At 56.2% G+C, this 24,060-nt stretch overlaps 1 protein-coding gene and 1 long non-coding RNA gene across 6 annotated transcripts; one reads left to right on the top strand and one right to left on the bottom strand.

Moving 5' to 3' along the window:
* Positions 1-266: 266 nt before the first annotated feature.
* On the bottom strand, positions 267-24,021 carry CHD5 (chromodomain helicase DNA binding protein 5). Of its 5 annotated transcripts, none has more exons than XM_068171427.1 (42): positions 23,865-24,021; positions 22,653-22,783; positions 19,826-20,005; positions 19,261-19,379; positions 18,524-18,762; positions 18,043-18,167; positions 16,832-16,955; positions 15,254-15,420; positions 14,955-15,173; positions 14,256-14,465; positions 13,957-14,168; positions 12,738-12,869; positions 12,118-12,226; positions 11,631-11,822; positions 11,345-11,545; positions 10,853-10,990; positions 10,311-10,432; positions 9,974-10,147; positions 9,149-9,290; positions 8,811-8,942; positions 8,238-8,355; positions 7,668-7,792; positions 7,077-7,308; positions 6,874-6,999; positions 6,570-6,742; positions 6,238-6,412; positions 5,735-5,827; positions 5,247-5,335; positions 4,921-5,054; positions 4,569-4,713; positions 4,225-4,384; positions 4,020-4,099; positions 3,774-3,900; positions 3,351-3,458; positions 2,901-3,038; positions 2,547-2,655; positions 2,235-2,367; positions 1,846-2,041; positions 1,508-1,668; positions 1,300-1,414; positions 1,139-1,189; positions 267-920 (listed from the first exon to the last, which is right to left on the bottom strand). In XM_068171427.1, exons 1-41 carry the CDS (start codon positions 23,926-23,928, stop codon positions 1,182-1,184), a joined length of 5,877 nt encoding a protein of 1,958 aa, XP_068027528.1. In that variant the 5' UTR covers positions 23,929-24,021; the 3' UTR covers positions 267-920; positions 1,139-1,181. The 5 variants fall into 5 exon arrangements, with proteins under 5 accessions (XP_068027528.1, XP_068027530.1, XP_068027532.1 ...); XM_068171429.1 differs by having other exon boundaries at positions 22,653-22,780; positions 23,865-24,019; XM_068171428.1 differs by having other exon boundaries at positions 676-917.
* On the top strand, positions 9,284-10,979 carry LOC137461739 (uncharacterized). The gene is made up of 2 exons (XR_010993472.1): positions 9,284-9,848; positions 9,879-10,979. It is a non-coding gene; the product is annotated as an uncharacterized lncRNA (long non-coding RNA).
* Positions 24,022-24,060: the final 39 nt, after the last annotated feature.

Here is a 24,060-nt window from a genome sequence, read left to right as displayed (position 1 = left end):
GTACATGAAGAGGTACACGTGTGGGGGTGACATAGACATGTGCACCATGCAGAGATTGCAGTATCTGTGTAGATAACGACATTCTCATGTCTGTCTGTGGCCATGTGTGCATGTCCCTGTGTCTCCATGTGCACGTGTGTGTGTGTAGGTGTCTGTGTCTGTTTTTGTGGACACGTGTACGTGTGTGGACATGTGCAGAACAACAGGGGTGCCAAGACCATGGCCAGGCCCCCCCACCATCCCTTCCCCTGCCAGACTCCACTGCGTCCTTCCCAAAGGATTTATTAAAACACAGAACAGAAACCGGGACACACAGAGCACGAAGCGGATGCAGGGGCGTTGCTTACGGCTGCCGGTGTCACCACGCTCGAGGCATCCCCATCCCAGTTCCAGCTGTCTCCTCTGTCCCACCCACATCCCCTCCATCTGCCTGCCCCAAGCCCAGCACATGTGGACCCCCAGCCACACCACAGCAGTGCCAGGGATCCCAGCAGGGCAGCAACAGGCATGGGCTTGCTCAAACACCACCAGGACGAAGAGACAGCCCTTAGGGGGAAGCTGGGGAGCACAGCCAGCTGGGACATGGCATCACTGGCCTCCACTCACCCCTACACCTGCCAACACAACCAGACAAACACCGCAACTCCAGCCCTCCCTCCCTCCCCTCAGCCCACCTCGCCCAGACAAACTCTTCAAGTCTTCAATAAGAAAGTGCAAAAAATGTACACGGACACAAACCCCCAGCCCCGCCGCTCCCACGGGGGCTGCAGCAGGCAAAGCACACTTGAAGCGGGAGCGGGACAGCGCGGCAGTGCCGGCAGCAGCTTTTCTTCCACGCAGGCAACACTGGCACAATTTCCCTGCCGACCTCTGGCAACAGCGGCTCATGGCCAGGGACAGGGGACTGTCCCCCAGGGCTGCTGTGAGAAGAGAGGAGGGCTGTCCATAAGGCAAATCTGGACCTTCCCCACATGCCAACCCCACCTAGGAGGGGCTGCAGGAAGGATCTGCTCGAGGCAGAGGCCACAGTCAGATACTGGCACTGGGGGGGCAGTCCAAAATGGAACTTCCATTTAGCCCCCCACCCCTTCATGTTCCCCAGCAAACAGAGCACAGAGAGCAGGAAACGCAGCCTTACCTCGGCTAGGAGTGGGAGCTGCAGGGGAAAATCATGGGAACTGCTAAATATCTGTGGTGACAGAGGAAACACCTCGCTCACAATTGTCCTTTGTCGGCACTCCTGGACCACCCAAATCCACCCTCTGAATTTCTCTGCCCAAGAGCAAAACCCCAACCTACCAGTCACATAGGGTCCCAGAGGCATCTGGCTGTAGTTGACAATCCCACCTGGCCCCGGACCACGGAAATTTGGCCCAAAGTTGCTGTTGAAGATCGGAGCAGAGCCAAAGGAGCCCTGGGGAGGCAAGGAGGGAGAAAAGACATGGGCCTGCAGCCCTGACCTAACCATGACCCTGACAATGAGGGCTCTGTGCCTGTCCCCACAGACCTGGGCAGCTGGATCCCCTCCACGGGTGGCCAAGCGGCTGAGGATGCTCCGCTCTGACATCTGCAGCCGGGCAGCCACGGGCGGGATGCGGGACAGCATGGAGGGCAAGCGTGTCACATCAGCCTTCATGTCACTCAGCAGCTCCTCAAGCTGGTTCAGCACTGCAAGTAAAGCAGGAGGTCCTTGGGATGCCTGCCAGACCCAGCAAGCTGAGAGGAGCAGGCAGCTCCTGGCTGAGAGAACAAAGAGGGGGACATCTCCTGGCTTGGTTCCCCAGGTGAGGGTGAGGAACCCTTCCTAGCCTCAGAGCAGGCTCCCCCAGCCCTGCAGGCACATACCCTTGTGCAGGACAGCATTGGCAGGCTTGTTCCCAGCCAGGGACTCTTTGGAGAGGTGCTGGTGGCTCTCGGCAAGGCACTCCACTTCTGCCAGCCGCGCGTTCAGTGCCATGGCCGGGTGACTGGGGTCTTGGGTCATGTTGAGGTACGCTGCCCTCCTCAGCTGCTCCTCAATCACCAGGGCCTGCTCCAGCAACTGGGAGATGCAGGAGAGGAAGGATTCAGGACCAGACCCTGCCCCACTATAAACCAGTAAATCTCAGAGCTCCTCACAAAGTCCACTCCCCACTTTGCTCACAGAAGATGCTGGCAAACTCCCCCCTGGCTTCAGGGTGCTGCTCTGGTCCTCCCACCGACAAGGACTCACCAGCCCTGGACCTGCCACTCGCCTTAAAACGCCGAGCAAGGAACTTGTTCTTCATCTCGAGGTAGTTCCCCTTGTGTATCTCTGACTTGAAGGGCTCGTTCAGGATCACGTAGCGTGGGTCATTCTGGATGTCCTGCCAGCGGGCATAGCCATGACTGGTATGGGAGAAGTGTCAAGGGCAGAACCAGCCAGCCAACAGCGTGCCCACCACCCCACAGCAACACCGAGGCCTTAAATCCTCTCCCTGCTCATCATTGCAGCACCAGCCCAGCTCCCACACCCCCAGAGGCCTCTCTCGCCTCGCTGCCTCCCGTTCTGCCAGGTCAAAGGGTACGTGACAATTCCTGCCAACAGCCAGTAGTCGTGTCGGCGGTGCCAGATGTCGTAGATCTTGCCAGAGGACATGGCAGCCCTCTCCTCATTCTGCCACAGCGTGTGCAGCTCTGTGGAAGCAGAAGCAGAAGGGAGACAGCCTGGTCAGGCAGCTGGACTGCAGGTCAATGCACAGCATGCGGGCAGGGCGATGGAACCTCGCAGGACCACAGGCACACTGCAGACCCAGGTCTGCTGCTGCCAGCCAAGCATCAGCCCACCCATGGCCCATCACAAGGGACACATTCCTTGAACAGGTTCAGAGTCTCTGCAGCAGCTTTGCAGAACAGGCCAACACCTCATCTCTCACTCTCACCTGTGAAGCCACCATCAGCAATGTTGAACATGAATCTGAAGTTCATGTTTCTGTCATCCTTCTTTCCCTCCTCCTCTTCCTCTTTGTCACCGTTTTGCTGGGCATCACTTGGTTCCTTCTCCTCCTCCTTGCCATCCTCTGCTTGGCAAACACAAGGAATTGGCCTAAATTGTGCTCCACCACTAGACCCACTGGTGCCACCCCTGTCCCATCAACAGCCAGTCACTGCTGCAAAAGCCACCACCCCCTCCCAGCAGCTCCCATTGTTAACACAGGCAGTGCCCACCCCAAGAGGGTCTTGTTCCCACTCGTGGCTCCTGAGCACCAATGGTGCTGGTGCTGATGGCATCTTTGCCACCACCCTGTGGGCTCGCTCTGTCACTGTGCCAGGCACTGGCCTCACCCTGGGAATTCTTCCCACTCTTCTCTCTCCAAAGCCTTATGCCTCACCTGGTTTGACTTCTTTATCCTCCCCCTTCCCCGGGCTGCTGCTCAACTCCGCCTTCTCCAAAGGCTTCTCTTGCTCTTGAATCCTCTCGTCTGCAGGAGGGAACAGGCCTACAAGAAATGCTTGACATGGAAAATGCTCTGCAGGGAACAACCTACTTATCCAGACAGACTTTCCCTTTTAGGGTAAAGTGACTATATTGTTTGTAAGTTCAAGATGCTCAAAGAACATCAAAGAGAACATTCTTCTGCATTTTATCAAATAAATGTATTTAGTTTTCCCTCTTCCTTGAGACATCTGAAGGAACAAATGCCCCCCAAAATGACCATTTCATGCAATTTACAACTTGTTTTTTCAGGAATTTCTGCAGGAATTTGTGACATTCGGGTTTCCCATAGCGACACAGAGAAGATACACAGCCTCACCTTTCACCAGGGGCTCAGAAGAAGGCTCAGCCTTTTCACAATCCTCTTGCTTCTCTTTCCTTGGCCTCTCCTTGCTGTCGCAGCTTTCCAGGTGCTCTTCGTTCTCCACCTCAGCACTTGCAGGTACCTAAAGGCCAAGCATCCATTCCAGATCAGCCCAGCCCTCCCTTCCCTAGGGAGTACCCCAAGTTCTCAGGCAGAGCAGGGGAAATTTCCTGGAGGAGATGCTGAACAAAGCCACCTCACCTGGCTGTCGGACACCTTTCTGGGCTTCTGTTCCACTGGGTCTTTTTCCTCATGGAACCCCAGCTGTGCTTCTGTTTTATCTGTAGGAAGAGCAAAGCCAGGAAGCTGTTGAGCAGGGCCCGATGGGTAAAGCACCTGCAAAACCTCCTGGTGTCTTGGCCCACTTCTCTCCCAAGCCAGACCCCAGCCACAACCCCCTGGATACCTGCAAGAGCCCCTGGCCCTGTGTGTGTGTGTGCTGGACTGGCCGGGACAGGCGTGTTGGGATCTGAAGACACAACCTCGCTGGATCTCTTGCTCTCTGGGCCCTCAAGAAGCAGGTCTGGGGTGCTGTACTTCCCATTGACATGCTCAAACTCCTGGACCTGGGACAGACACACATGGTCAGGTCAAACAGAGCAGGGACATTCCCAGCTGGTGCCACGGAGTTGGCGTGTCCAGGCTGCTCACCCACAGAGTGACCAAGTGGCAGGATTGCTGCACCCACCCCATTGGGAAAAGCGTCCAGAACATTCCTGAAAAGGCCCATTCATAATTTTACTCACCCACCTTCTTCCTTACTAGTGACATGACCCCGATGCGAGTCAGCACGTGCTGGCGAGACAGCCCTTCTCGGGGAACGCCGTCCGCAAAGGTTTCAGCGCCGTCAGCCCCGGGCTCACACAAGTGTCTCATGAAGAGAGACACGTAGGCCCTGCAGGGAAGCCAGACTTCAGTCCTGGCCCATGGCCGCCCTGCTCAACCCAGCACACACATGATCCCGTCACCCACAGATGAGGAAAGTCTCACGCCCAAGAAGGGAACCAGAGACGCCATCTCAATGAAACTGCCTCCCCAAGAAGAGCCCACAGTGAAAGGGTGCAGGCTCCCAAGCCTTGCCTGCCTGCCAGGACCTCTGTACCTGAACTCCTTCTCGCTCTTCCCTCGCAGATCCCGGACCAGCCAGTGGGAGTTGAAGGCATCCTGGGGTGGCATTCCCCAGCGCATGATGGCATTCAGGAATGCCTTGCGCTGCCGGGCGTTGAAGCCCAGAACCTGCAGGAAGCGAAGGCATCGCTGGGATCACGGAGTGGCCTCAGCAGCACGCGGCATCCTGGAGCCTCACAGCTGTGACAGGCATTGCTGGACCAGGACTGATGTCCCAGTGATTCAGCACAGAGGGATCCAGCCCTCAGGCAGCACGGGAGCAACAGCATTGGCCATGCTCTGGCTGAGGCTGAGGCTCACCTCGATGTTCCCCCCAACTCTTGCCAGCAAAGGAGGGAGAGGTTTGTCTCTGTCAGTCTTCAGCTGTCTCCGTGATTGTCTTCTGCCACCTAGAGCCAAGCAGCCTCAGTGATGGATGGGCCAGGCACCAAGGAAAGACACCTCATGTGCCCCAGGCTTCCTGCCCTCCCTCCCAACAGGAGCAGAACCCACCACAGCATCTGCCCAGACTGCAGGGTCCCTTCCAGCCACCACTCCCCGGGCCAGAACACTCCTCTGCCCTTTCCAGGCAAGGGGGGACCATGCCTGGTCCTCGTGGTGGAGCAGACCACAGTACTGCAGAGGCCAAGGAAGAAGCTGGCTGCCTTCCCTGCCCTGGAAAGCTCCTCACCTGATAGAAAGCAGGGACACAGTCCCCTAACAGAAGCCCTGGGCCCACCAGTCCCGCCAACCCAGACACTCCTGATGCTTCCAAATCCCAGGAAGTATCAACAAACACATCAACTCACTCTGGCCTTCTGGCCGCTCTTCAAAGTCTTCATCCTCATCTTCAGAGCCAATGGAATACTCTGACTGGTTGTCAGAGAGCTCGTCCTGCCACTCTGCAGAACACAAGGGAGGCCAGGTTAGAAGACCCTGCCTGGGAGGGATGTGCTAGACAGGTCAGAGCATGCTTGTGGGCATGACAGGCATTCACTGCCAGGCAGCAGGAGAGGGGGACACAGCAACAGGAAATCATGTTCTCAGGTTTTACAGAATTAGCATTCTGTTATGCAGCATAAACAGAATTTGAAATATTTTGCCCACAGACATGTCTTTCCTAGATTCTTCCAGCAAAACCAGAGTTTACAGACCAACAAATAAAAAAAAAAATATTTGAAAATTTCTACACTGGAAAGTTTAGAATCTGGGAAGTACAGATCCAGGCAATCTACCAACTGCAGAGAGACACCAAGTGACAGCTCTGTCCGTCCCGTGAGCTTGGTCGGGAGCCGAGCACCTGTGGCCATACCTTGGTCCTCCTGAGAGGTGTCATTGTAGTTGACCTGCTTGCGGATTCTCTTCCCTTTCCCCAGGTTCCTGGCCAGATCTTCCTGCTGCTGCTCATAATGGTGCCGCAGCAGCTTCTCCCAGTAGTCAGGGTCCACATTCTCCTCTTGTTTGATGATCTCCCGTTCCACCTCCTCCTGCAGAGCCAGAGACAAGGGGCTCGAGCAGTCACAGAGAGAGAGCAGGGAGGGTCCTGCCCCATGCCAAGCACTCGCAGGGACAAGAGAGGGAGCAGAGGGAACACGGAGGGATGTACAAAGGGGTGATTGTAAGACATGATACTGATCACATTACCACACCGTCCTCTTCTCTCACAACATACTGAGCCACTTTAAAGGAGCTGAGATACTCATTCATGTTCTGCAGCTCCGTGTCATCAGTTGCATCCTGGTTTCGGTCCAAAAGCTTAGAGATGGCAGCGTCATCGTAGTGGATCACACTGCTGTCATCTACATCCTTATTGTCACCTGGAGAGCAGAGCCAGGGGAACAGCAGTGCAAATCAGGTGCTGGACAGTCTGCTCCAGAGCCAGGCATGCTCAGGTGAGGGGATAGGGAGGGGAATGAGTCCCCCCCAGCAGCAAAGAGGGGCTACACACCTGGTGGGGTGCTACCATGCTTTTTTTTCATGCCAGGGGTTGCTGCACCCCCTTTTGTTGACAGTGTGTCCGAGAAAGGGGTAACAGCATCTGGCACTGCAATCCGCTGTCCCTGAGACACCATGCCTGTGGCACAGGGAGAGAAGAGTGAGCCCCAGCAGCTCAGAGAGGGCCCTGCCCCACACAGAGCATTCCCACCTCACCCTCCACATCATCCTTGAAGAGTTCTTCTGTCCCGAACTTGAGGATGTCATCCAGCTCTTGTTTGGTCATGGAGCCCGACTTGGAGCCGAGCCCCGGGCGGACCACCAGGTGGGTGAGCATCATCTTCCTTTTGGCCACCTGGGTGATGCGCTCCTCCACAGAGGCCCTGGTCACGAAGCGGTAAATCATCACCTTCTTGTTCTGCCCGATGCGGTGAGCTCTGCTGAACGCCTGCGGGCAGAGGACGGAGCTGGCGGGGGTGGCACCATGCCGGCTGGACAAGAGGGCCATGCTTCTCACCCCCCAAGCTGCATGAGAGGCACCCAGTTGAGGACAAGTATGAGGGAGAAGTGAGAATGTCACAGGGGAGAGGCAGTTTTATATGTCAGGTGTCTCCTAGACTGCAGAGAGGCCAGGATGAGGCCAGAGGGTGCGGGAAGGGGGCTGCTGAGGAGAAACACCCACAAACACGGGAGAAAGTGTCAGCAGCTCTCAAGAGAAGATACTGAAATCTCACTGAGGGTGTGCAAAGACAGAGCACAGCCACAGAGGTACTTACTATACAGGAAGGAAAAGGGAAAGTCAGAAACCTGGATGTCATTGTGGGGATTCCAGTCAGAATCATAAATAATGACAGTGTCGGCCGTAGCAAGGTTTATGCCCAGACCACCGGCGCGGGTGGAGAGGAGGAAGCAGAACTGCTGAGCCCCAGGAGCTGAGAACGACAAACCCAGAGGTGGGAAGAGGTGAGACAGAAAGAAGCACAGCTCACAGAGAGGAGCAGCACCATTTCAGAGGGACAGAATGGCTCCCGCAGCTGACAAGCAAGAGGCAGGGGTGTCAAGGAGTGAAAACACATCGCTCCCCAGGAACCAGGTGCTGCAGAACCCAGCTCCAGAGCAAAGGGGAAGCTCTGTCATCTGCTGAGCTCTTGGAGGGAAAGGCAGGAGCACCTCCAGCTGAACAGCTGCTGGCACAGTCAGAGTTCCTTGTGGGAACCAACTCAGGGGCTTAACAGCGTGGTACGAGCAGCCCCACCGTGCCACAGGAAGCCACACCTGCGAGTGTGGCACAAGCTCTGGGCACTGGCAGATGACCTGCTGCTGGCCACACACTGTCATCCCCCCATGGCCCCCTCAGCAAGGCAGGAAGGTGAGTACCATTGAACCTGTCGATGGCCTCCTGGCGCAGGCCGCCGGTGATGCCCCCGTCAATGCGCTCGTACTTGTAGCCTTCGTACTCCAGGAAATCCTCCAGCAAATCCAGCATCTTTGTCATCTACGGGGCAAGGAGACCCTGGCGTGAGAGGGTCTGCATGGCCAAACACCCCTGCCTCCCCAGGGGAGCTGCCCTGGTCCAGCACGGTCCTTGCCCACTGCCCAGAGGCCTTGGTGGTGGAGGCACAGCACAGCCAGCAACACTCAGATCTCATCTCCTACAGGCAACTCTGCCAGCAGGAAGGAATTGTGTCTGACTGCCCCTCCCCAAAGAGAAGCCTCGTGACTGTTGTCTCTTTTCTATCCTGAGCTAACAGAGCTCTTAAACATGACAGGCAGTCCCTCAGGAGAGAGCTGGGACACAGCCCTTGGACCATTACTGCCATGGCTGCCTGGGGGAGAAGCTGTCACCAGCTATTCCACCTATTTCTGTCTGTTCCCAGCACAAATTTCCCACACATAATTTTTAAAAATTCCTTTAAAAATGTATTTATTATTATCCCTCCCTGCTCTCACCTGCGAGAAGATCAGAACTCTGTGACCCCCGTCCCGTAACTTCTTCAGCATCTTTTGGAGCAGCATCAGTTTCCCAGAAGATTTGACCAAAGAATTCCCATCATAAGATCCATTGGGCAGCACAGGGGCCTCCTGTAAAGGCAGCATGGTCAGTGCCCACAAGGACAACCCGCATTAACCTCATGGAGAACATCACTCGTGTTTCCAAAACAAAAAACTTAAGTCCTTGTATGAAACCACTCGCATGGAAACCCACAGTGTTCACCAAAGCAGGATCATGGAAGCAGCTGCCACTCAACACTGAGACACGTCCAAGGGTGCAAAGGCAGGGGACGTACCACAGCTGCCACAGGGAACAGGTATGGGTGATTGCAGCACTTCTTCAGGTCCATCATGATGTTGAGCAGTGAGACCTGGTTCCCACCACCTTTCGAATTCAGGGCTTCGAAGTTCCTTGTCAGTATGAATTTGTAGTACTTCCTGCAGGAGGGAGGATGGCACAGGCACCGTGTCAGCTGGGGCAGGTGTGGGACTGGCACAAACAGGAGGGCACTGAATTAAACCCCCCTAGTGTCACTGGAGATGCAAAAGGGACATATGGAGGGTTTTTAAAAGCAATTTAGCACCTAGTGCTGGGTGTTTCCAGTTGTTCTGGGGGGATCACAGCCCTGGCAGTGGGATGGACTGAGGGGCACAGCACCTCCACCACCACCCTCTGCTGGGTGCCAGCCAAGCCCTCCTGCCCACCAGGTGGGGAAGAAGTGACAGGCCCTTCCTGCAGGTGCCCTGAGCTGCAGGAGATGCCACTGAAGCTGAACAGGTCAGCCTAGCAGAACCAGAGCTGGGGCAGCAGCAATGCTCCAGGCTGACCCCGGCACATCAGCAGCACAGGCCATGTCCTAGTGCCAGGAATGGAAGAAGGGGATTCAGCCTCGGTGTTTTCTTCATGCCCCCAGAGCCAGCAGAGCCACACTGCCAGCCTCCCATGCCCCAAGGACTGCACAGGGCCCAGTTCAACCACATGGAACATACCTCTTGGTGAGACACAATTCCTGCAGCAGGCCCCAGGCCAGCAGGGTGCCTCTGACCCCTCAATCCCCACTGACACCTCACCATGCTGGGGGAAGCCAGACACCCCTGGGGAATGCACTGGAATCACTCACTTCTGCATCTGGCTCAGCTCCACGCGCACAATCAGCTCCGTCTTGGCCGGCATGTTCTTGAACACATCGGCCTTGAGCCGCCGCAGCATGTGGGGACCCAGCAGGTCATGGAGCTTTTTGATCTGGTCCTCCTTGGAGATGTCTGCAAACTCCTCCAGGAACCCCTCCAGGTTGCTGTGGAAGCAGCCAGACCCCCATGGCACTAAGCAACAGGGGCACGTGAAAGCAAAGGGATCTGCTGCTTTATGACTTAAAAACCAGGGCAGAGCTCTCGAGGCACAAGAGGAGATAATGCTCATGAGGAGCCACCCTGATGGCCTGGGTAAGTGCAACTTACTTAAACCTCTCTGGAGTCAGGAAATTGAGCAGGTGGAAGAGCTCTTCCAAGTTGTTCTGGAGCGGAGTCCCTGTGAGAAGCAGCTTGTAATCGATCTTGTAGCTATTCAGTACTCTAAAGAACTGGAAAAGAAATAAGTTTGGGTGACAAGGACCGCTAGGAACCAACGTGTCACTGTGGGACTCTGCAGGGTGCGCATGGAAACTGAGCAGCGACCCCCATGCTGGGCATGCAGAGCAGGGTGCCAGCATGTCCTGCTCCCAGCCATTCCCACTGAGCACAGGCAGCAATCCTGTGTATCCCTGGGTCACACCACTCGTCTCCTCCTGCACCAGGGACAGTGAACATCCCAGGAGCTGGAGACTGCACTGAGCCTCAGGTAAAGGGGAAAGAAGGACAGGGATCAATTCCCTTCCATGACAGCCTGTCCAAGGACTGTCAGGCAAATAGGCTGCTGCCTCCCCTGCAGCTCAAGTGCTTTTAATGCCAGAGGATGTTAAAAGAGAGGGAAAAAAAATCACTCACAAATGCCTGCCACCTACTTTGGACTGGTTGTTCTTCAGCCTGTGTGCTTCATCCACCACCAGACAGGCCCACTCTATGGAGCCCAGCACTGCTTGGTCAATGGTGATCAGCTCATAGGACGTGAGCAGGACATGGAACTTGATCTGGGCTTCCTTCTGGAGGAGCAGAGGGAGACAAAAGCTGGGATAAGAGAGCAGCCAACAGGACAGCCTCCACCTTTGCTGCTGCTGCATGGGATCCAAGATGAGAAGGGCTGCACTGCCTGGCACAGAGCTGAGTCGTGCCAGCAGAACACCCCAACACGAGAACCAAGCAGGGGGCTACAGATATAGAAAAGCTCTGGCAGAAGTGTGTAAAGCTCATCACAAATCTTCCACGTTTGTAAACAATGCTTCCCCTCAGTGGGAAGCTGATCAGGGATCTAACCAGCCTCCCTCTCCAGGTCAAATTCTCCTCTCCCCTTCTTACTGACAGATGAACGAAGGGACAGGCACAGACTCAGCTCCCACCTTCATCCGGAAGACCTTCTTCCCGCTCCGGATGGCGTTGTCTTCAAAAGAAAACTCATTTTCCCGGATGACCGACCGGCTCTCCTTGTCCCCCGTGTAGGTCACAACGTAGAAGTCAGGTGCCCACATCTCAAACTCACGCTCCCAGTTGATGATGGTGGAGAGGGGGGCACTGACTAGGTACGGCCCTTTCGAGTGGCCCTGCTCAGGAAGACAGAGCCCAGGCTGTTCTCCCCGTACCCAGCAGCTCTCAGCCACCTCGGGGACTGCCAGGTGCTCCACTCACCTCCTTGTACAGGGAATACAAGAACACAATAGTCTGCACCGTCTTCCCTAGCCCCATCTCATCAGCCAGGATTGTATCTGTCCCTTGTGCCCAGGAGAATCTCAGCCAGTTCAGCCCTTCCAGCTGGTAAGGGTGCAGCGTGCCTCCCGTGGCATCAATGTACCACGGCTGCTTGTCAAACTTCATTGTAGGCTGAAAAGAGAGCCATGGCACAGAGCAGTGAAAACCACCTACCTCTCCCTCCCCTGCACCCAAGCACACCCCTCTTTAGGTTTGTAACATCCAACAGCTCCAAAGGAGACACAGACATGGTCCCTGGCACAGCCCAGCCCCCAGGCTCCTCACAGCAACACCACTCCAGAATTTTCAATGGAAACAGGGTCCCCAAAGGAACCAGAGGAGGACAATGTGACAGGACAAGGGCTCACACAGCCTCCCTCCATTCAGGTTCCCATGCCACCACACTGTCCCCACCACCCTCACTCACATCCACAAGAGGTGTTTCTGGAGGCTTTTCCAGCTTCTCCTCTTTCAGCTTTTTCCCTTTCTTGTTCAGCTTCTTCAGAGGGCGCGTGTCCTCCCCCAGCATCAGCTCCCTGTGACAGCCAGCACATGTCAGGGAGGGCAGGGGGTCACTCTTCTCTCAGCTCTGAGCTGAGGGACAGAGACACCTCCCACACTCCACTGCCAATCTCCCCACAGAAGCTCTTCTGGCCCAGTTAGCACGGGCACTCACAGGGCATTGATTTTCCCCTCACAACAGTCCACACAACAGTCTCCAGAATGAAGAACAGCAAACTCAGAGTACTGTGGTTTTCCCCCAAAACAGGCAGCATGGCCATGGAGACCATGAATGTCATGGCAGTGCAGACACGGGGGAAGGGGAGCACAGGCTGCACACGAGCAGGTGGGATTGCCCAGCAGCCCCAAAATGGCACATCAGGAGGGCCAGCCTTCATCAATGCTGGGCCACTGCTCTTTGAAGACAAATCACTGCAAGCAGTGTCAATATGTTCAAAAGGGGGGGCATCTCTGTGTCCCCCTTGTCCCAAACACCTGCAGGGGCTGCCCTGGCTCTGCCCAGCTCCCCTGGCTGTGGGCTCATACCTGTGGTTCCAGTAGAGGAGTTTGAGGTTCTCATAGTAGGGGATGTCTATGTCATCGATCTCCCAGGTGCACTGGTCATAGGGCAGGTCCTTCCACTTGATCAGGTAATGGATCTCTCCCTTTTTATCAAAGCTGTAACACAGGGCACAGAAAGCTGATCAGGGAATGCCACCAGCCTCTGGGAGCAGCTTGCCGTGATCTGCTTCTGCAGAGCTGGATACTTCATCCTCTGCCTTCACCTACACACCAGGACATCCAAACTGAGGTAGAAAAGCATGAGGTATCAACATTTCCAGCAGAAATGCCTATTCATCTGTGAGGGTGTCAAACCCTTAAGCTTTACAGGCTGCTTTTCCATTCCACTAACAACCTCATTTCTCTGTTTCACCAGGCCTGGATGGATACCAGTGCTTCCCCTCTCACCTGCAGCATTCACCATTCTAGGAAGTTCTGCTTACACTAAAAACAGAATAAACACACTTCCAAGTCTGACACTGTGCCTACAGGGAAACCTGCTGCCTTTTTAGTGGACAAGGTAAAGCTCACACAAAAATCAGACAGGCAGCTTTAGTTCCTTCCTGCCACACAGCCTCCCAGCAGAGCTGCTGCTACTGCTTGATATTTCGAGCTGCCACTTGAAATGTAGAAATTCAACAAAAACATGTCTCCAGCCACTCGATGCAGAAAGCCCTTCTGCACAGCACACCTCATTCACAGGGAATTTCTTCTACAGAAAAGAAACATCAGTGTCAAGGTTCTGTAAGGGAGTTAGCCACATGCTCCAACTCTTCCCCTCAGCACCATCCCCATCAGCATTGGAATGGTTAGTCCGTAACAGGACCCAAACTGTATGATGGGAAAAGTGGAACAACACCGTGCATCCACCTTTGGTAAAATTTGCTATAACTCTATTTTTAATGTGCAACATAGCAGAAATGAAAATAAGGCAGCATGGATCTCCTTCAAGCCTCACCTTCAGCCTAGAAGCAAGGAGACCTTGCAAGGAGACCTCAGCACAGGCCAGAAGCTGAAATCCCACCAGCCCAAGGTGGTGGAATTGCAACAGAGACCTCAACACAGGCCAGAAGCTGAAATCCCACTAGCCCAAGGTGGTGGAATTGCAACAGAGCCCTCAGCACAGGCCAGAAGATGAAATCCCACCAGCCCAAGGCTTCGGCCTTGCAGAAGGATGGCACAATTTCCCTCACAGGCTCCTCACCTGTGGTTCAGGATGCGGTGGATCATCATCCACTCAGGTTTGATGCCGTAGCGGTAGAACCGCTCCTCCATCTTGGCATACTGGGGGTCCTTGTTCTTCCGCTTCTCCCTCTGGTTGTCCTCGTCCCCAGAGCCGTAGTCAAAGGCCGGTGGCTCATCCATGTCGTTCTTCCGCTGGTAGTTGCGGTACATGACGGTGTGGTAGAGCTCCAGCTGCAGCAGGAGGGAGCCACGCTCAGCCCGCGGGCACTGGGGCAGAGGGCCGGGCAGGGGCTCTACACCAATGCCACGTGGGCTCACCTGCAGCTCCTTGACCCAGGAGCAGTGCCAGTAGGAGAGGCCTGCCCACTTCACAAAGAACTCGCGCTCCGGGATGCCCTCCAGCACCTTGGGCGGGGGCAGAACCGGCTGCGGGTCCGCGGTGGGCAGCACGGGCGGCAGCGCGGCGGCCGGCGGCTCCTTCCAGGCCCAGTGCAGGATGCGCTGCACTTTGCCCTTCAAGGGAGGGCACTGGGGATACAGAGGCAAACAGGCAAGAGTACAGGGTTTAAGGTGAGACCCTGCCAGGGGCCACGGGGAACTAGAGCAGGGAACTGAGGGGGCAGAAGGGGGCTCTCGGTGCTAAGTAGACAGCAGCCAGAGCAGGGTGCCTGAGAAGTGTCCGTGACCCTTCTGCATCCCCCATGGGGACAGGTCTTGCCACCAGGCAGAATAGGCCCCTCTCCACAGGCCACATATGGAACAAGGCTTGACATCCCATCAGAAACCAGGCTGGCTGCCAGCCAGCAACTCTCACAGGGAGATCACAGAGGCAGCAGAGCCTTCCAGAGCCTTCCCTCTGTCCTCAAGCACATGCACCTGGCAGCAACACTCCTCAGGGAGGGGTTTGGGGCAGAGGGTAGGGCAGTGAGGGGCAGCAGCAGCCAGAGAGCCACTGGCAGGCCAGGCAGGTGTGGGAGCAGGGACCGAGTAAGGAATGGGAATGCTAGTAACACTCACTGTACAGCGTGGGCAGAGCCATTCACCGTTTGGTATCTCTGGCAGCGGCGGGTTCAGGCAGTGAAGGTGGTAGGAGGACGGGCAGGTGTCGCAGCACAGCAGCTCCCCTCCATCCTTACACACCCGGCAGAACTCCATGTGGTCATCCTCCTCCTCCTCGCCACCATCCTCTTCCTCCTCCTCCTCCTCCTTCGGCTCCCACTGGATGCCCTCCTTCTCCTGGGGAAGCAGAGCCAGTGTAACACCCAGGGTTTCCACCAGAAGGCCACCCACTCCCAAGGGGCCCCGACCCCACTCACACAGTGGGGGCAGCTCCACTTGCCCTCGGGGGCCTTCTCCAGCTCGGGGTCCAGGCAGACCAGGTGGTAGGCGCGGGGGCAGGTGTCGCACAGGATGATCTCCCCGCCCTGCTGGCACACCTCGCAGTAGTCCTGGTGGTCGGTCTCGTACCCGTCCCCCTCTTCAGCTGCAAGCAAGGGACAGGTGACAGTCAGAGGGGTGGCAGAGCAGCCAGCTCTCCCGGAGGGAATGGGACACTTGCTCCTCTACCATACAGTTAAGGAAATAAGGACAGCATTTCACCTCAGACCCCTCCTGTTAATTCCCACTACCTCTCTGTCCCTCAGCACCACAGTTCACCTTTGCACACAGCATCATCTCACCTCTGTCTCTCTTTCTCTCTCCACACTGTATCATCCTTTGGTTCCTTCAGGCTCTCAATGGAGAATGCCAGAACCTGGAGAGGTTGCAAGGGAGGCCGGTCAGAGAAACCTCCCCAGGCACCAGCACCAGCTGCAAACGCACCATGCAAGGGTGACACGGCCAAGGACAGGACTCCTCTCCTGGGACTACTCTGCTCTTCCACAGGGCTCCCTGGCACAGAGGCAGGAGCACTCTCAACACAGCATGGAAGGGAAAAGGAGCAGAGGAACGAGGCTTTGCAAGTGCCAGAATGGCTCATCTCAATTCCCAGCTCTGCCACAAACTCCTGGCATGGAACTCCAACCTTCCACTCCTCCAGCACGCAGCAGGAGCTGCCTACCTCCAGCACCAGGGTCCTCACAAGCCACAAGCAATGCCCTTCACACACAAGACATGGGGCTAGCCAGCCAGCCCAGCCTCGCTGACCAATGGGGAGGCTGGCCAGTGTCACACCCTAACTGATGGCCAGCCCAGAAGCTGCCCTTCCATTTCTTGGAAGCAAAAATCCATCAAAAAAGCTAAGAAGCCAAAGGATCTGAAATATCTCATCCCAAACAAGGACACAAGACAAAAAGGCAACGTGCTCAGCACAGGGGGCTGCTCTCCAGAGCAGCACGAGGACAGAGGTGCCATGGCACAATATCCACCTGGGAAGGGATGAAGGGACACACACACAGATGTGCCCACACAGCCACTGGCAGATCCTGACAGATCCTTTCCATGGTTCACATGCCTCCCTACCCCTGCAACGCTACCACAGCCCTGCCACCTGCCTCTGCCTGACTGCACACCTCACACAGACAAAACATCCCTCGCCTTCACACCTTCTCACCCACAGCCTGCCCTGCTCTGCTGGGAGCTTGCCACAAGCCACATGTCTCCAGGGGCTGTTCCTCAGAAAATCACTTCCCTGGAAACTCCACAAATTCTGAAACTTCCTTGCAGGCACGAGCCCCCAGCAGCAGGGCCTGGACACCAAGAGAGCACCTCACACTCCACTCACAGGAGTGTGTGGACACAGACACACACTCCTGTGTGTGTCACAGACAGGCACCGGCACATCCTCTGCCTCCGAGCCAGTGCCAGACACAGCCCGGAGCTGCACGGGCCAGGGAAGCACCGTCTGAAGAGGGAAATCCAAACAGAACAGGAACAGAGTACAAAGGATGGCCTACTCCTCTTTTTCTTTTTCCTCTTCTTCCCTCTCTTCCCCAGGCCAGCCGAGCACTCGGAGCGCATGGAGGAACTGTTGATGCTGGCGCTGTCAAAGTCAGATTCTTCCCGTTCCTCCTCTTCACTCTGCAGAGGGAAAAAGCAAAGCACGCCCAGTCCAAGTGCTGGTACCCCAGCTGTCATTCCACCGCTGGGACTGTGCTCTCCTGGAGAGGAGCAACCCTATACTCCCATCCTGTGCATCCAAAGGCCCCTTTTTTCCAGTACTTGGCAGAACTTTGCTCCCTCTCTCTTTTGACACCCATTTCAGCCGTGCCATCCCTCCTGTGTCCATGCATGCAGGCATTCACACTTGGCATTCCCATAGCATGAAAGGAGTCAAAACAGGCCCAGCATTCCACGGAGTCAAAACACAGTAATACATCTGAACTCTTACTCGGGAGACTCAAGCATGCAAATCCCCAGCCTGCACACTCCTAACCAGGTGCTCAGGCTCCAGCTGCAGGAGCTCTTTGTGACTCTCTGGAAGGTGAATGTGAGCACAGGAGGAATTTTTTGTGATACACGATTGAAAATCTGCAGCAATGAGTGGCTCCTGCCCTTCAACCTTCAACACACAGATGTGCTTGCAAACAGGCTGTGTTAGGGAAATGAAAGCTGGAACTGCAACACAGTGAGCTGAGGGGGTCTGACTAATATTATCAACACCTAGGAGAGCCCCGCTCCCAGTGACTGTTATCTAGGGAAATTTTTCTTTTAAATGCTGCTAAGTCCTTGAAACATGCCTGATACTGGTGCACTGAGAAGAGCCCAATGTGCTGTGGCATCCCAGGCAAAGCCACGGGACTCCAGCTGCCGTGGGCAGGCCCTGCTAATGCAATTAAAGCATCCCAGAATTCTCTGTGATGCACGGTTCAGCTGCAGTGCAAGCCCTGAAGAATTCCTTTGCAAATGAAATCTGAAATGATGGCATTATCACCCGCACTGCTGGAAGTAAACAGGGTCATGTGATTTTAGCAAAAGCTGCGGCCGGACACGAGTCTCACAAATCTGAGCCTGGACACGGGTGGAAGTGGATGTGCTGATCAGGGCCTGGTGCCCCACAAAGGGGCAAAAGGGAGGCTGTGACACCCTGACATGGGCTGGGTGTACCATCCCCAACAAGGGCTTGTCCCAGTACTTCCCTCCCAGACCCAAAGCCCCACAAACTTACAGAGGAGCCCTTTTTCCTTTTGCTGGGGATTCCTCCAAACCGAAATTTCAAGCCTGCCATCTTTTTCCCTTTCCCCTTTTTCTTCCCGTCTTTGGAGCCCTTGATTTTCTTCCGTACACCTGGACCTGAAGAAATTGAAAACTTGTCTGGTACTCCACAAACAACCGTCACCCAAATCACCCCCCAGCACAGTGGAACAGCAACTTCCCAAGGTGGAACACGGCACAAAGGGACATCCCTCTACTTTCCCACTACTGCTCAGCTTAATTAATTGCCACAAACCACCAAACATCCAGCAGACCCAGAGGCTCGATCTGCCATGGTTCATGAACCACATGCCTCTCAAGGACCTCTGCAAGCACAACAGGAGCTGCAGACACCCCTCTGGCACCCTCTTTTCCTCCCAGGTTTGCTGAAGCTTGTGCTCTGCAGCCTTGTGCCAGCTCAGCTGGCAGAGCAGCCCCCCACAAGTGGCACCCACCCTTGCCCTCCTTGGTCTTGGCCTTCCTGATGACGGTGGGCAGGGCAGAGTGCTGGGGGCTGGCGGGGAGCGCCGGGGCGATGGTGACAGTCTCCACAGCTGCAGCCACAGCTGCCGCAGCCGCCGCCGCCGAGCTGCCCTTGAAGGGGTTGTTGGCACTGAACTCTCGCCACTTGGCACCGAGCACCGTCATCATCTTGGACATGGGGATCTTGGGGTTCTTCTTGGCAATCAGAGGCCTGCAGGGCAGGGGAGAGGGAGAACCACGTTTAGCAGCACTGGGTTGTGTGTCTGCTCCCGCCCTCACCATGCTGGTGCTTCAGCCCAAAAGATGTGGCAGCTGTGCCTCCCAGCAGGAGTTTCATGGGGGGGCAGCAGAAACCACAGCTTCCTTAAGCAAATATATGCAAGGGGAGCAAACCTAAATCTCCTCAGAGACCTCCCTTCCCTGAAATACCTGCTGTGCTCTGAAAGGCTCATGGTACCAACAGAAATTCAGTAACACTGTTTTTCTCATGAAACTTTTCGAGTAAGTATACAGAAAATATGGGGCTTTGGAGAGCAGGAGAGACAAATGCGTCAGCTGTCTCCAGTCAATCCTCCAAATAAATGGAGTTCTGAGGACTGAGCTGGGAGGATGAAATGACAAGGAGCTGGTGATGCAGAATTGACTCCACATCTTCATCTGCTGACTGAGCAATGCCCAAAACTCAACCACCAGGTCCACAGTTCCCTACCTGAGGAACTGGCTGAAAGCCTTGTAATTCGTCAGAGTATGGTAATCCTCTTCTGAGAAAACATAATCGACATCATCGAGACCCCATTCCTCCATGAGCTGGGCTGAGCTCTTGGGCTCCTGGAGATTTAGAGAGTCATCATCAACGCAAACAGCCACGGCTCTGCAGATGAGCAGCACAAGGCTGGCTCTGTCATGTGCTCCGTATCTCCCTAGTCAGTGATATGCAGGGATTTGTTTCTGGGATTTATGAAATAGCACTCGCAAGCACTTAACAAATTAATGCTTCATGCAGTCCCAAGAAACAAATTAACATGGCACCATGCAAATGCTCCCCACCATGTAACACTATACAAGGTCTTGGCAGGTTTCACAGCTCCAAGAAACTCAACTTCTCCCTGCACTCAAGATAAGTACCAAGGAAATAGAATCTCTCCTGTCCCAGCCATTCACCTGCAACCTCATCCTTGCCAAACTCAAGGGTTTCTCATGAAACCCTCAACTCCCCTTGTGCAAGCCCGGCTTCAGGCACTAGGACCAGCTCAGAGTAAAGAAGTCTTTTGTACCTTTAAACTTCCATCCTCATTGTCATCCTCCTCTTCATCCTTCTTCTTCCTTTTTGGCTTTTTCTCCTTCTTGTCTTTCAGTTTTTTCTTCTTCTTTTTGTTGGGAGAATAGTCGCTCCCTTCGCTTTCTGATTTCTCCTCGATTTCCTCTTCATTTTCTGACATTTCATCATTGCTCCCCTAAAACAGAAAGGGACAGTGAAGCACAAGCCTGTCCCCACTTTACTCTCCTCCCACACGAAACCACCCATCTCCAACGGATGGATGCATTCTGCTTCCCCACAGTCAGGAAGGAGCAGGCTTCCATGGCTACACTGTGCTGGAAGAGCCAGAGCAGGGACTGCCCAGGGGATATTTTTGTTTATTTCTGGAGAGGTCATGACCCACTGCACAACACTGACGGTAACACAATGAATCGCCATCCCAAGGAATGTGGCTGCCTGCTGGGCAGAGCACTCAGGTAACTTCCTGGGCTGCCAACACACACGGTCAGGGCATGTCCAGCCTCCTACCAACCAGCACACCCAAACCCTCCTCAGCAGGGCTGCTCTCGATCTGCCCATCGCCCAGCCTGGATTCCTATCGGGGGTTGCCGTGATCCAGGTGCAGCACCTGCACATGGTTTTGTTGAACTGCACGAGGTTCCCACGGGCCCCTCCTCGCTTGTCCAGGTCCCTCTAGATGCCACCCGGTCCTTCGGGGCACCGAGAAGCACCAGGGCTCGCCGGGGCTGATGACCGGCTCCATCCAGCACAGCGCCCAGCCCCGCCAGCCCTGATCCCGGTTCCCTCTGCCCCTCCTGCCCGGAGCCACCGCCGCGGCCCCGGCCGCTGATCCCCGGTGCTGCCGGGGCTCCCTCCCGGCTGGCCGGTCCCTCCCGGCTCGGAGCAGCCGCGCCGCTCCTTCAGCGGAGTTAGGAACAGCTGGAATTGGGCACAGGATAATTGGTTTCCATGGGAACTGCTGCAGTACAGGTTGAATCTCCCTCTCCGCTGCCTTCCCTGCCAAGGACCTTCATCTGCCTGCGCTGGGGTTCCAGCCACAGCCCGGCTGTTCCGCGCGGATTTTTTTCCGCGGGGTTGCGGCACCGATTCGTGCGTCGCCTCCAGCTCCACTGCGGCTGGTGCCGGCGAACTCCCGCGGCAGTGCGGCGTGGCAGCCCCGATGAAGCCCGGGGACTGCAGCGGGCACAGGCACTGGTCTCACACCAAGGCCTGCACTTCACTCCCACCCGCCTCTAGCAGGGGTAAGGCTCATCTGCCCCCACAACTCTGGAGAAGTTCAGGAAAAGGAAGCCCCATTCAAAGTCTTCCATCTTTTACCCCCATGACCCCAAGGGCGGCCAGGGTGTTGCTTCATGCCAAGCGACAGCTCCAGCACCAGCTTCTCCCTGGCTTTGACAGAGGGGACAGTCTCCCACAGGTGGAACTTGGTTAGAGATACCCACACAAGGCATTATTTAAAAAAATGGGGGCTCTCAGCATGTTATTTCCTCCCTATCTCCAGCTCGGCAGCAGCCAAGCTCAGCACAAGCTACACACCCAGCTGCAGGGCTCAGGCAGGTCAGCAGCAACAGCAAAGGGGCAGAGGTGAAAATACCTTGGAGCTGTGTTTTATTTTACCCCTCTCAGAAAACAGCATAGGGAAAAAATTGTGCCTAAGAATGGGAGAGGTAGAGGGGGCAGAGAGCCCGTGTGGTATCTGCAGAAAGAGATCATCACCATGGTCACGACGGAAACAAGCTTCCTTGGGGCCACGACAGCAAGAGGCAGTGCAGGATGGAATCACCTGTCTTTAAACCAGCAGCTCATCACAGTACTACCCGTAGCACATCCAGCAGATCTGTTTACAGCTCCTTTGGCAAGGGGAGGACGTGCCCAGTTGTGCTGGGTGAGCAGCTTCTCCCCAGCCCCAGCAAGGGAAGTGGGGGCGCTGAGGAACCGTCACTGCTCGCCCTTTCTTCCCAGCAGCCCGTCTATGTTTAGGCAGGAAAAGGGCCAGCACACAAGATGTCTGCTCCTGTCCTCATGTCCAGCCCTGCCGGGGGACGGGACGGCGAGAAGCAGAGCCCATGTGGCACAGCATCAGTGAGCTGGGCTCTGGGAGCAGTGCCAGACAGCCTTCTTGCCCCAGCAGCACACCTCCAGTGCAGCCTCAGGCCTGACCCTTGAGGACACAAATCCTCACCTTGGTTTTCCTACAAAAGGCCTGAGAGCCAGTCCATGTGCCAAGTTCTTGAGGCCCCTGGACCACCTCACTTGCACACAGGTAGAATGAGTGCAGCCAACACCAGCATCCACAGAACCCTCCAAGCCCTGCCCCAGCCATGTCCCAACACGGTGGCTTGCATCTCCCTCCTTGGAACATGAGCCCCAGATGCCGTGGTGGTGCAGCACATGTCAGCAAGATTTACTGCTGTCCCCAGATGCTGCGCTGTGGTATGGGCAGGAGGACCTCAACACATGGGGCCAGACGGTACCACTGCACACACCAGTGCACCCACGAGAGCCGAGCTGCTCCTGTGGGGTAGGTGCCTGCATCACTGCCTGGAGCCATGGAGGCCCCTTCTTCCCCCCAGCTGCTCCCCAGAGGCCACGGGCAGGGGACATTGCCACTCCTGAGCAGCCAAGCTGGGAATGATACACCAGGGGCAAGAGGATCACCTCCCCAGGCTGGGAGAGCACCTGCTCAGTGAGGGCAAACCCCAATAATGACCCTTCTTTCCATCCACAGAGACCCAAGAGGTGCTTGCCAGCAGCACTCTGAGCTGCTGCCTCTGCACCACAGCTGAAGAGCCTCAGCCCAGTGTGAGAAAATGCAGTGTTACCTCCTTCTTCCTCCTCTTGATTTTGGCAGCCTTGCCATCTTTCAGCTTCTTGGATTTCTTCTTTTTCTGTATCACAACTTGGTCTTCTGCAAAAAACTCATCCAATCCTTCCAGCACCCCATCATCTTCTTCTGGGGACAAAAGGGACAGCTCACGTGGACAGACTGCACAGGCACAGGACACCACGCTCACCATGACAGAGGAGCACACTTGAGCAGCAGCTTCGGGCCACAAGACACAGAGCTCTGTGGCCTCTCCTGCAGACCCTCACACTGGCAGCTGCCCCACTGGTGCCCCTCAAGGGTCTTGCCCAGCAGCACCAGCCTCAGCTCTTCCCACGCCCAGATCCTCCTGCCACTCCCGCCCAGCACAGAGGTGTGGGCAGCCCACACTGCGCTCTCAGAGGTGGACATGGGGACATCCCGTGTGCTGCTGCTCCTGCTCACCTGGGCCTGCAGATCCCGGGGGAGCACTTGCCTCTCACCTTTCTGATCCCCAGGCAGGGCTCACAAAAACACAGTCAGTGGAGGACAGGAAGGGCTCATGAGGAAAATGGGAGCCACAGCTGCCAGGTTGCTCTGGGCTGCTCTCACCAGCTCAGGCCCTGGGCAGAGGCACTGATGCTAATGCACAGCTCCCCTTCCCATCATTATCTCCCCAAACCCAGTGCATCCCAGCCAGTTTCCACAGGGCTTCAGGGCTATGTCTTTATTTTTGATTTATGAGCTCACACAGCAACACCACTTTGGAGTGGTCAGGAGGTATTGCTCTCTCGACTTCTGAGAGGCCCTGGTACGGCTTGCCCAGAGAAGCTCTGGATGCTCCATCCCTGGAAGTGTTCAAGACCAGGTTGGACGGGGCTTGGAGCAACCTGCTCTAGTGGAAGGTGTCCCTGCCCATGGCAGGGGGTGGAACTGGATGGTCTTTGAGATCCCTCCCAGTCCAAACCATCCTGCGATTCCATGATTCACTGATTCATGCTGTGCTGGTTTAGGTCTGACAGGGTGGGCATCGCTGCACCAAGCCCAGCCCGGGGAACCAGCCGGCCTCCAGGCACGGCCCGAGGGGGAACCGGCTACTGAGGAGGACCCGGCACAGACCGCTCCGGTCCGGGGCGCGCGGATAGCGGCGATCGCCCGCGGCACGGCCGGACCGATGGGAGCGATGCCACTGCCCCGCCCGTGCCCCCCGCCCGCCGCCGCCGCCGCCTACCCGACACGTCCTCCTCGTTGTCCGCGTCGTCCAGCAGCTCCCGGGCGGCCGCCGGGCCCCGCATGCCGGGCGGGGCAGCGCCCGCCCCGGGCCGAGCGCCGGGGCCGAGCCGGGTGCGGCCGCTCCGCGCCAAGATGGCGAGAGCCGGCCCCGCCCCCCGCGGGGCCACGCCCCCGGCCACACCTCCCGCGGCCCG

Source organism: Anomalospiza imberbis, chromosome 23 (genome assembly GCF_031753505.1).
Source record: "Anomalospiza imberbis isolate Cuckoo-Finch-1a 21T00152 chromosome 23, ASM3175350v1, whole genome shotgun sequence".
NCBI classification, from domain to species: domain Eukaryota; kingdom Metazoa; phylum Chordata; class Aves; order Passeriformes; family Viduidae; genus Anomalospiza; species Anomalospiza imberbis.
The sequence above is the reverse complement of the archived record's forward strand: the minus strand, read 5'-3'. Positions and strand labels throughout refer to the sequence as shown.